The sequence below is a fragment of the Hippopotamus amphibius genome, chromosome 13 (genome assembly GCF_030028045.1).
Source record: "Hippopotamus amphibius kiboko isolate mHipAmp2 chromosome 13, mHipAmp2.hap2, whole genome shotgun sequence".
Lineage (NCBI taxonomy): Eukaryota > Metazoa > Chordata > Mammalia > Artiodactyla > Hippopotamidae > Hippopotamus > Hippopotamus amphibius.
Window position 1 is genome coordinate 35213407 of NC_080198.1, and position 10937 is coordinate 35224343.

At 58.6% G+C, this 10937-nt stretch overlaps 2 protein-coding genes across 5 annotated transcripts in view; both read left to right on the plus strand.

Annotated features, from left to right (window-relative positions):
- STIMATE (STIM activating enhancer) overlaps positions 1-6292 on the plus strand; it is a 56883-nt gene extending 50591 nt beyond the window's left edge. The window contains exons 7-9 of one of the 4 annotated variants that reach the window (XR_009048736.1): positions 578-727; positions 2145-2297; positions 2548-2674. Coding sequence is in view for 2 of the 4 variants with exons in the window: in XM_057705239.1 (XP_057561222.1) it covers positions 578-727; positions 2548-2664 (267 nt within the window). In the remaining 2 variants the exon portion in view is untranslated. Of the gene's footprint in view, positions 1-577; positions 728-2144; positions 2332-2547; positions 3302-5161 lie in introns of those variants that run through there. The other 3 variants (XR_009048735.1, XM_057705239.1, XM_057705240.1) reach the window with 3 other exon arrangements.
- A 1693-nt stretch (positions 6293-7985) lies between these two features.
- On the plus strand, positions 7986-9141 carry MUSTN1 (musculoskeletal, embryonic nuclear protein 1). The gene is made up of 3 exons (XM_057705241.1): positions 7986-8080; positions 8497-8629; positions 8829-9141. The coding sequence occupies exons 1-3, from the start codon at positions 8072-8074 to the stop codon at positions 8933-8935; spliced, it is 249 nt and encodes an 82-aa protein (XP_057561224.1). The 5' UTR covers positions 7986-8071; the 3' UTR covers positions 8936-9141.
- Positions 9142-10937: the final 1796 nt, after the last annotated feature.

Genomic DNA, 10937 nt, shown 5'->3' on the forward strand with positions numbered 1-10937 from the left:
CAACACGCGGATCCCCGCTCCGGGGCCTCTGCGCAACGTGGAGGGTCCTGGGATCTTTGTCTTGCCTCCCTGGCCCACATGTAATGGCAGCTTCCAGATTAAGACCGTCAGGAATTCACCCCCGTCGTTTATCCTAACCACAGGGCTCCAAGAGAAACTCATGAGTGCACTGGCTAGAAATTAGGAAATGAGAAAAGAAAGGATAAAGGAACCTGGGGGTGACAGATGTGGCAGGTGTGCCAGCCAACCGCTCAGCCCAGGGGAGGAGCCCCCACCCGGAGTCCAGAGGCCTTGGTTCAGGCCCTGCTCTGCCAACTAACTGCTGGGGCGGCCTGGGCAGGCTGTCCCCATCTGTCACCACCACACAGCCCCCTGGGGTGAGACAGAAGAAAGGACAGAGAGCTTGGGGATCTCTTCCTAGACCCCTGAGAGAGAGTGCTGGGGGCCTAGAGGACGTTTTCCCTGGTTCTGGGTGCTGTGATCTGGAACGGGGGTGGGAAGGGTGGGTGTGGCGGCTGCTCTGCTTTGCTTTCACGAGTGGCTTATCCCGGAGTAACCTGCACGTTCCTTCCCACAGGCTCTGATGTTTTGGGTAGTGGACAATTTCCTCATGAGAAAGGGAAGGACGAAAGCTAAACTAGAAGAAAGGGGAGCCAACCAGGACTCGAGGAACGGGAGCAAGGTCCGCTACCGAAGGGCCGCGTCCCACGAGGAGTCAGAATCTGAGGTAGGGCTGAGCCCTCGTGCTGCTGACCTGGGAGGCGTCTGGTCTCCTGTTTGCATCTGGCCTTCTCTTAAGTGCTGAGTCACAGCGCCAGCCAGCGGGAGGGAGAGGCGGCTGACTGCTCCCGTCCAGCCAGCACCCGTTCCTGCGGTCCCACGGGCCTTCCTAGGGCCAGGAGCTGGAGCACCTGGTGGCGGTGGCTCACCTCCAGCAGCCCCCCTGTCAGTGGAGAAAGACAGGAGAGGGAGGCGCTGCCTTGTTCCAGGGAAGCTGTCAAGGACGCATGGGCCTAGTCGTCAACCTTTTGCATCAAGGCATTTAAATCCCTGCCTGTTGCTAAAGAGCAAGGGAAGTGTTGGCTAAGCCAGCTGGAAACTTCTGTAGGAGTAGCCAGACCTCCCTGGGAGAACCTCCTCTCCCCTTACTTTCAAGTTTCCCGAGTGCAAATGTTTGGACTCCAGGGAGATTGGTGGTCACAGATAGGAGCCTGGAGGCAAGCTCGTGTGTCCTGCGCAGCCTGCAGCACTCACTCCACACCTGCACTGCCCTGTGCGATGGGGGCTACGGGAATGGCTGCGGGTGTCTTCCCCAGGAGGCCTTCAGCCTTGTGGGTGAGGAAGGAGACAGTCTGCGCAGCCCACCGTAGCACTCTGCGATGAGTTCTGAAGTTGAGGCACTGACAAAATCCTGCAGAGACTTGGAACAGTGGGTTTAGCTCTTGGGGGCGTCCTAGAGGGAGCTTTGAAAGCTGACTAGATGGAAGACAGAGGGGAAACCCGTCTCTTCTCTAGGTGTCCCTAGAATCTGGCACGAGGCCTGTCGGGTTGTAAGAGCGTAGTGAACATTAGGTGAATGACACAGCGTTTCAGGCAGAAGCAGCTGCTCCTGAGCAGTCGTGGTTACGTGGTTTGGTGTTTGGGTAATAATGTGAAATTCATTGTGGCCAGAGTAGCGTATATTCCAGAGGGCAGGACAGAATGACAAGAAGTAGGTATAGGCAAAGGTTTGAGCTAGCTGGGCAAGGTGCTCTGTGATGCAGGATGAGGAATGGAGACGTGCTTGTGCGGGCAGTAGGGAGCCAGAGAGAGTGTTCCATCAGGGGACCAGGACGAGGCAGGAAGCCCTGCAGGGAGGGGTGGTGAGACCACCCTACTCTGGCGGAGAATGAGCTCCCCCCGCACAGGTGTGCTTTGGGCCTCTCTCCTGACCTGGGCTGTGCCAGTCCTTCCCTGGTGCTCCGAGGTCTGAGGAGCCAGACAAGTGGGCAGTGAATGAGTGTCTGCCCCGGGTGCCCAGCTGCTTGGCCGCATCATTCCAGGGGCTCAGAAGAGCGGAAGGCTCCTGTTTGGCTTCTGAGGTTTATGAGGTTGGCTCAGAGCAGACACTCTGAAATCTCCCTGCTTTGTGTTCTGCCCCACAGGTGTTTTCTTTTCAAAAAGGGGCTTTTCGGTATGCTTTTGCTGTATTTGAACCAATTCCGAGGACCTAGGACTCCATGTGTCGAGTGGGCTTTTCCGCCAGCACGCCCGGAGGCGGAGTGTGCTGTGCCGGGGTCTGGATGCAGAAGCAGGAGGCGAGCAGAGGGGAGGCGTGTTCACTCAGCACAGGTGTCAGCGGCCCGTGGATGCACGTGGTGTAAACCACGTCCGGGTTGGGCCAGCCGGTCTCACTCCGTAAAGGGGGCCTCCCCATCACCCTCTCCTAAAGAAACCCAACACTTGAGGCGTCCTCGACAGGCTGGCATTCTGTGCCAGGGTCCAGGGTGGGCGGGTGAAGAGGGCACTGCTGGGTGGTGACTCAGGACCGTGCCCCCCACCACTCAGATCCTGATCTCGGCCGATGACGAGATGGAGGAGTCCGATGCGGAGGAGGACCTCCGGAGATTGGCCCCCCTGAAGCCCTCGAAGAAGAAGAAGCACCGCTTCGGGCTGCCTGTGTGACGCATCCCTGAGCCGGGGTCGGGTCGGGGCCCGGTCAGCTGAGGGTCGCTGTGCTGCATCTCCCCTCCCCCCCCCGCCCCTCTTCTACCTCCGCTCCTCCCGCGGTCTCTGCCCGCTCCCAGAGTACTGTGACCCGAGGGAGGGAGGCCGCCGGCCCGACGTGGCCGCTGGAGGTCCCCACTCAGTTGCACTACAAACACTGACCAAATATGCAAGCGAGGCGTTTTGTTTGTGTGTTGTCGTCCCAGGCAGTGTCGTGAGGGACCCAGAAGCCCTGTCCTGCATCTGGCCGGGTGGCCTTGAGGATGAGAACTCAGGGGCACACAGACCGTGGGTGGAGCCTTCCGACAAGGCTCAGGGGAATGTGAAGACATAAAACGTTTGCGGGCTAAAAGTTACTCATTGACCAAGTTGAAACCACGATGCTTTCTTACTCGAAATGGCTTTTGTAACTATTGATTTCTATAGCTGGTTTTATGAGCTGTCACAGTGTTAATGTTTTTTGAGTATGTGTTTATTTCCTATGGGACTAATGGGCAAAACATAGATTTTTAAGTCTTCCGTATGCTGTTGACTTTTATATTTTTAAGTTATATTTTCATACTATTGTATTTAAAAACTCTTTTTAATCCCCAAAGAAGTGGGTTTGTTTGCCTTTCGTGGGATGTGAACTGGTGGGAGGAAAGTGTCGGGAGTTTTTTATTTGGAATATTTGTTAGGTAACCTACGATCAGATGAGGTAAACGATTCCGGTAGGAAGGGCGGTGGGCCCTTATCTGAAATCAGCAAACCCAGTGGTTCTGCAAAGGTCAGGCCTGAGCAGGGCAGTCCAAATGTGGATCCAGGGCCCTGCGAGGGTGGAACAGGAAGGGCTCTGCTCAGGGCCCATCCGCTCCTTGGCACTTCTGCTGGCAGGTTAGAGTTCTTAGTGAAATGTGACCGAAAAAGGAGCGTAAGAGGATGTTGTGTCCAGAAAAACTGAGACTCTGAGGCCACTCCTGTTTGTTCCTTGCCTCTCTTCAGAGCCTCCAGATCTGAAGTTTAAAACAGTCTCAGCCGCCCCGCCTCCTATGGTGCAGCTTTCAGAACTAGGCTCTGGACCCAGCACTGGGAACGTCCTCTCACGCGACCCCGTGTCTGTCGCCTTAGGGTGTCAACTTGTCTTGTGCAGCAGTCCAGAGGACGCCTGTCTGACCAAGTGACCCTGTTTCTCGCATCCTCCAGAGCAGCAGGGTGGCCGGGGGCGGGGTGGGCGGAGGTGAGCGAGCGAGCTCCGCATCCACAGGCGGGACGAGGTGCTTCTGAGCTTGTGGCCCCCGCTCCTCAGCGTGGGCACAGGCCCCGTGGCTTTGGGGGTCTGCTGCCCGGCAGTGGAATGGGCTGACCCGGGCCCTCGCCCTGCTGTGGGAGCAGCAGGGTGCAGCGGCCCAGTGTTTGGTCCCAGCGCAGAGACAGCCACGGCAGTTCAGGAGTAGAGAACCACGTGGCTGAGGTGTGAGCTGGAAGTAAGGTCAGTGCAGGGAGGCCACACCGTACCCAGAACCTTCTTTTCAGACCTACATAACAATGTGTTTCACGCGAGCAGATTGGGTCTGAATTCTGGCAGGGGAATTACACTGTTAAACCAGGCATCCCGGGCCTGTCCTCTGCCTCCCACAGTCCCACCTGTGTGGCTCTTGGAGGGACGAGCCTTGGGGAGGCCTTCTCAGCCCGTCATCCTCTAGGAGTCCGGAATCCAGAGCGCCGGAGGAGCGGGACCTGAGCTGCAGTGGGCGGTGGCTCTGCTAGGGTGGGTGCCTGTGGCCGGAGAGGAGAGGAGGGGGGAAGTGGAGCCCATCTCCGCTCTCCCTTCGCTCAGCTCTCATGTCATGCTCTTCCCCTCTCCCGCCTTTGGCTGTGTTAGTGGGCAGCTCCCCACTGAGAAGACCAGGACGGACATCGGTCCTGGTAGATGGCAGGCATCGCTGACTCACCTCCCTTTGTCCTCCTGTTTCATTTTGCTTTGAATAACCTGTGGCCACAGCTGTTTCCCGCACCTCCCTGAGTCCAGAATCTGAGCTTCACTTTCAGTCTTGAGCTCTTAATGTTTCCAGACCAGGGGGTGGGGGAGCCCCGGGGGTGTGAGGAATGGAAACTGTGGGTTATACAGACCCCAGGTGATCTGCTCATCTCAAGGCTTGTCCCAGCCCCTGCTGGGCAGTGGATCTGGGGGACAAAGAGGTAGCGAGCCAGTGGTGGGTTCTCCTTGTATTCTGATTTTCAGAGGGCTTTCGTCTCTGAGCCGCAGTTGTGTAGCTGGCTAACTAGGGCATGGACGTCTAACAGGGAGTCTGATCATACAGGACCTTGTCGTTGTGTGGGCCTGAATGGCATGGCCTCGTGTGTTTGGCCTTACCCTCTGCGTGCACACGCGCGCGCGCGCACATACACACACACGCAGAGTTTGTATTCCCCGGCAGTGCCTCCTGCAGTTACTGAGGGCTTTTCTGTGGTGCAGTGTCCTAAGACAGCGGATGCAGAAGGCCGTGGTCAGGACGTCCCTCCAAGCGGTCCTCCCTCCCTGGGATAAGCTTCCCACCACCTGCTCCAAGGTGCCTTATGAGATGCAGCTCTTCACCTGCCACGTGGCAAGCAAGCATCATCATGCTTGAGAAACCGCAGAACACCAGCTGGGTGTTGGGCGCCGTCCATCTGATTTGTCCAAATCTGGACCTCAGCCAAGCCGCCCACAGTGGAAACGTGTAAGTCAAGGCCATGAACAAGTTTCTTGTACTGATGGGAATAACCTGATGAGGTAGAACTGTCATATCTGAATGGAAGAGATCATTGTTGCCCATTTTTCCTTCCGCTGCCAGTGGAATGTTGACAGTGACAAGGAGGGGTGGTGGTGAGATCCTGGGCGACAGTGGCTTCTCGGTCTGCTTAGCCCCAAGACCTGCCACGTGAAGGCCCGTCAGTTAGCCTCTGGGCATGCTGGTGGCCTCCTGCCTCAAGCTTTAACCTGTGCCAGCAAGGAGTCATGGGTGAGTGTTAACCTGTCACGCCTTTAAAGGGAAAATATATCAAGGCTTAAATTCGAGCTGTTTCTTCCCCTCCGCACTGTGGGCCTGGAGGCTGCAGCCCAGAGTCCCCGTCCGGAGGCTGTCCCAGGAGCCTGGAGGGAGCAGCAGCGGTCAGCAGCTCCCTCTGCCCTCCAGGCTGCAATTCACTGGCCCTTTTGCAGTCAGGCAAACATAGACGGCTCTGGGAACTTGCCACCAACCAGAGCGGCCACCTTGGGGGGTGCAGGGCTGGCCTTTAGAAGTTTCACACACTTCCAACTAGGAGTGGAGAGCTCTCTGTTTTACCCTGTGAAACACTGGCAGTTCTGAAGGGCTTTGCTCTCGGGGAGGGACCTTGAGCTCCTGAGTGAGTGGGTGGGTTGGCTTGATTTGATTTCTCTTTTCATGAAGTTTGTTAGAAGTCAGACGTATGTGAGCCAACCACGGCCGACTTCCACTGCCCTCCCAGTGGGGGGGGGTTAAATTTGTGGTGTTACGATTCACAGAAACACATTTTTGAAATGAAAGGGAAGACGATGTACTTACAATGTAAAATGGTTTACAATAAAGTTTGACATCTTATTACAGTTTTTAAAAAAAGAAACCATCACTTTTGTGGTTGTTGGTTGTGTGTTCTGTGGAGTTGAAACAGGAGAGTGGGGTCAAGAAAATGTCTCCGGTGAGGTAGAAGGTTCTCCCCAGAAAACAGAATGAGAGTGGACCTGACACCGCCTCATGGCAGATGTGGGGGCCAAAACCTGCCGAGGGGAAAAAGCTAAACATACTCCCGCCGTTTCCACGTCCCTGCTAATGCGAGTAAAAGCTTCTCTGCCCCCCGCCGAGCAGCAAGTGGTGCCGGAGGGATGGAGTGTGAGGAGTGAACATCCCACATCCTTATGCCTGAGGCCGTGGGGCTGGAAGGCAGTTGCCTCCCTGGGCAGAGCCGGCTGTGGGGGCAGAGCTGAAACCCCGGGAGCCGGCAGCAGGGCCCTCACAGACCAGGCCTGCCGTCCGTGGCCCGCTTGGAGTCCTGGGTTTGTGCCCACAGCCATCCGAAGGCATTCCTCATGTCAGCACTCGTCTCAGATGGAGCCTGGCAGGGCTCGCATTGGCCTCCTGGGGCCAGGACCAGGCGGGAGGATTGGGGTGGGATAAGGTCTGACAGCAGTGGAATGGCGTTCCAAATAGCCAAACGTCAGTGCCTGGTTGGGTTCCGTCTGCCTGGAGCCTTCAGGGATAAAAATACTCTCCATCACAAACCGACGAGAAGCTGGGGCGTGTCGCGTCCAGCGGGGCGGACCCTGGCCTCCTACCCACATCCACCCCTGCCCTCACCCCGGGGTCGGAGTCCTACCATGTGCCCCGGGGGTCTCCCCTTCAAGGATGGGGTGTTGGGGACTAGCAGAGGAGAGCCCAGTGACCTTCAGGGAGCCTGTCCCTCTGTCCACGCCTGGAGTGGACTTCACTCTTGCCCACCCTCTCACAACCTTAATGTCCTTGGGCCAGGTGCCCTTCGGGGACCTCGGCTCAGTCAGAGGCTCTGTGCCGTTTCCTGCCTTCACCTCGCCGGTGCCCTTCCCACAAATCACCGTTTCCTTCCGGCCCTACCTGGGCGCTTTGCCCTCTTTGTCCCTTTGCGAAACTTGCACTGGGAGCCGGACAGAGGACGGGGGCATCAGCAAAAATGCGGATGGAGTGGCTCCTAAGATTCCCTTGGCCGCAGTTTCTCCACCTGTGAGCCAGGGGTAGCCGCCGTGCTCTGAGTCCACTGTGAGGGCCCAGCAAGCTGGCAGTGAACACATGCTCCCCAGCGGCACACGCAGAACGCCTCTGCCCTGCTGCCATGTGGGGCTGGAAAGTCTCTTTCCTCTGGAATCCGGAGAAGGGGTAGAAGGGAAAGAAAAACAAGCTTAGAGCTGTCCACCCTGGCCTCGGGCCCTCCCTTTCCTCGGGGACACCCCCACGCTGGGATGGACCATCGCAGATGGACAGCTCGGACTGTCACACGCACGTTACAGGACCTAGGTTCATAAACACGCGTCGCTGCCAGGCCCAGCACCTCCCGCCTGCAAGAGAGCAGCTGTCCCCGAGGGCACGGGGTCTCGCCAGCTGCCTGCTGTCTCCAGGGCTGCAGCCCCCCAGGCAGTCGTGCTCAGCGAGCCCCCATCGCCTCCAAGAATAAACCCTGAAGCCCGCGGCGGCGCGGGTCTGAATCATCGGGGAGGGGTGGGGGGGGGAGCTGTCGGAGGAGGGGAGGGACCTCCCCAGCAGGCGAGCCAGCTATATAAGCCCCAGAGGGCCAGGCGCTGCTCAGATCTCTTCCACAGCCACTGCCTGCCAGGGAGCAGCTCCTCACAGCACCCACCATGTCCCAGGTAGGAGGGCCCAGCTCAGGCTCTGCTGGTGCCAGGGGGCAGGGGTGGAGGACGGATGCTGTCATCCCCGGCAGCTGCGTCTTGAGCTGAGCTCTGGGCATAAACACGGGAGGCTCTGCCCCCCCACCCCGCCCCCGCCCCCCGCAAAGACCGGGGCTCAGGGAGAACAGGCAGACGGATGGTGTGAGGCTACAACAGCCATGGCCCCGGAGCTCCCAGTCTGTGGGAAAAGGGCAGAGACTCGGGGTCCGGGGGATGTGAGGTACGGTCAGGAAGGCTTCTGGGAAGAGGAGTGAGGCCTTGAATTGGCGCGAGTTCAGTGAGCAGGGAAGGGGTCTCGGCCAAGGCGCAATGGTGGAAAGGGGCTCTCAGCCTTGAGGCCCCGGGTTGTAAGATGAGGCTCTGGGCTCTCCAAGGCTGGGGCTGAAGAGGCCCCCATCAAGAAGAAGCGCCCCCCTGTGAAGGAGGAGGACCTAAAGGGGGCCCGAGGGAACCTGACCAAGAACCAGGAGATCAAATCCAAGACCTACCAGGTCATGCGGGAGTGTGGTGAGTGTTCCCAGGACCACCTGTGTGTCAGTAGGAGGGAGGATGGGGTTGGAGGGTAGGGGGGCCCCAAGGGTCTTTTTTCAGAGCTTGTGGTTCAGAGCCTGTGGGCTCAGGGGGGTGCTCCCCACGAAAGGGGCCTTTCTTCCCTGGGAAACCAGAGCATGCCCCTGACGACACCTCCTCCCCATCCTCCCTGCAGAGCAAGCTGGTTCTGCCGCCCCGTCAGTGTTCAGCCGCACCCGCACTGGCACGGAGACCGTTTTTGAGAAGCCCAAAGCCGGACCCGCCAAGAGTGTCTTCGGCTGAGACGTGCACGCCACCTCCCTCACCACCAGCAACACCTGGACACAGGAGCCTTTCCCAAGAACTCTTTTTTTATGCCAGAATGTATCTTCTCCCCTGCCACCTCTGGAACTGCCACCCCTCCCCCACAGCCCTGGCCCGTAAGCCCAGGGGCGCTGCACCAACACCTGGGAAACACCAATAAAGAGGATGCCCACGTGGCCCCAGCATTTGGAGGGTGTCGGTTGGTCCCTGGCCGTGGCCACTGAATGCAGGGGAGGGGCGGGCAGGATGGGTGTGGGGCATGTTCTGTGCCCTTCCCGGCCTTTGGAAACGTCCCAGAGGATAACGCAGGTGCTGTTACGGCCACTGCCACATACTAGAAAGAGCTTGACGGCGAGACCTGGTGCTGACCTGTGTGACTTAGACCGTCTCTCCTTCTTCTCTGAGCCTCAGTTTCCCCTTGTATGTGACAAGGGAGCCTATTGCATAAAAACAGGCCATAGTCACACTGCTCAGAGTGAAGCAGGCAGGGGCCTGGGGCTCACCCTCCCCCCGCCCCCCCACCCCCCGCCTTCCACAGAAGCCGTCGAGATGCCTCCAAGGACCCCAGTGCTCTGCAGGACTATGGGGCCTGAACGCTTCCCCCCACCGCCTCGTTCATATTGCCTTCCTGCCAGCGTGCATCCCCTCCCAGACAAAGCCAGGTGGAGGCCCCGCTGGTCAGTGGCCGTCCGCTTCCTGAGCTCCTGTCCCCTCTCCCGAGCGGGGGAGCCTGCCCCTTGCCACTCTCACGGCTCTGCCGGGGCCTCGGGACACCAGGTTCTCAGCTCACGCGCAGTTCTTCCCGCTTCAGGCCTCAGGGGCCCTGTGCGCACGGAGCTGTCAGATTCAGGGGACTGCAGAGGCCTGTCCAGCTGTGACAGCAAGACCACAGACAGTCCAGGGCGGGGCTGGCAGGGTCTGGGCTTACAGTGCCTGGCTTGGGGCCGATGCCTACAGGGAAGTCCTGCCTGTCCCCTGGGCAGGTGGAGCGGGCTGCACAGAGCCTTTCCCACATTCCCGGCCAGCCCGGCCTCCTTATATGGCTGTTTCCAGGCTGGGTCCATGCTCTGTGCCCCAAGGGAGCAGACCTTCTGTGGGGACCAGGCCTGGGCCTGCTCACAGGGCTCCTTGCGGAGGCTCTTCCCCCAGATTGCTGAAGGGCTCTGTCCTCCCGAATAATGCCAGTCACATCCAAAGCCAAAGTGAGAGCAGTATAGAAGCGCGCAGAGGTGAGGCTTCTGGCTAAGTCATGCTAAGGAAAGGGAATATTTCCTTGCAGCCACAGACCCAGCTCCCTTCCCTCGGGGCAGATGCTGCTGGCATTGACCGAGGCAGGGCTAATGGAGGAGCCCCCTTCCCGGCCCTTGCAAGCCTGTCACTGCCCCAGGGTCCCGAGTAGGCCCTGAAGATGGCACCCTCCCCCAACTCCCACCCCCTGGATAGTGTCACTGAGTCCTCCTTCCCCAACCCAGGATCTGGTACCTGGCCACTTTCCTGAAGCATCTTTACCGCATCTGTGGCCAGACTCAGGAGCCGAGCTTCCCCAGAGCCACAGGGACACGAGCCCCAGCTGCATCCAGATCCCCTAATATTTATTCACTTTATTGCTATTTGTTATGAAAGCAGTCTTTCAACTTTATTAAAGGAAAATTTTAAAAAGTCATCTGTAATCCTACCCCAGGCCCTCTGGCCACCCTCCCGTGGTCTGAGCCCAACTGCCTTGGCAGGCTGACAGGTCGGCGTTCTGCCCTTTCTCACTCCAGGCGTGATGCGTGGGCTCCCTTGGCACAACTGACCACCACGTAGGCCACCTGAGTGTGTACGCCACCCCTGAATCAGCCCTTTCAGGAGCTCTGTGCTTTCTCTGCTCCATGCTTCCCTCTCAGGAAACTCCCCAGAGTGGGGCCTCTGGGCCACAAAGTGTGGGCATCTTTATGGCTCTCGGTTTGTATTGCCAAGTGCAGGTCTTGTTTCAGAGGCC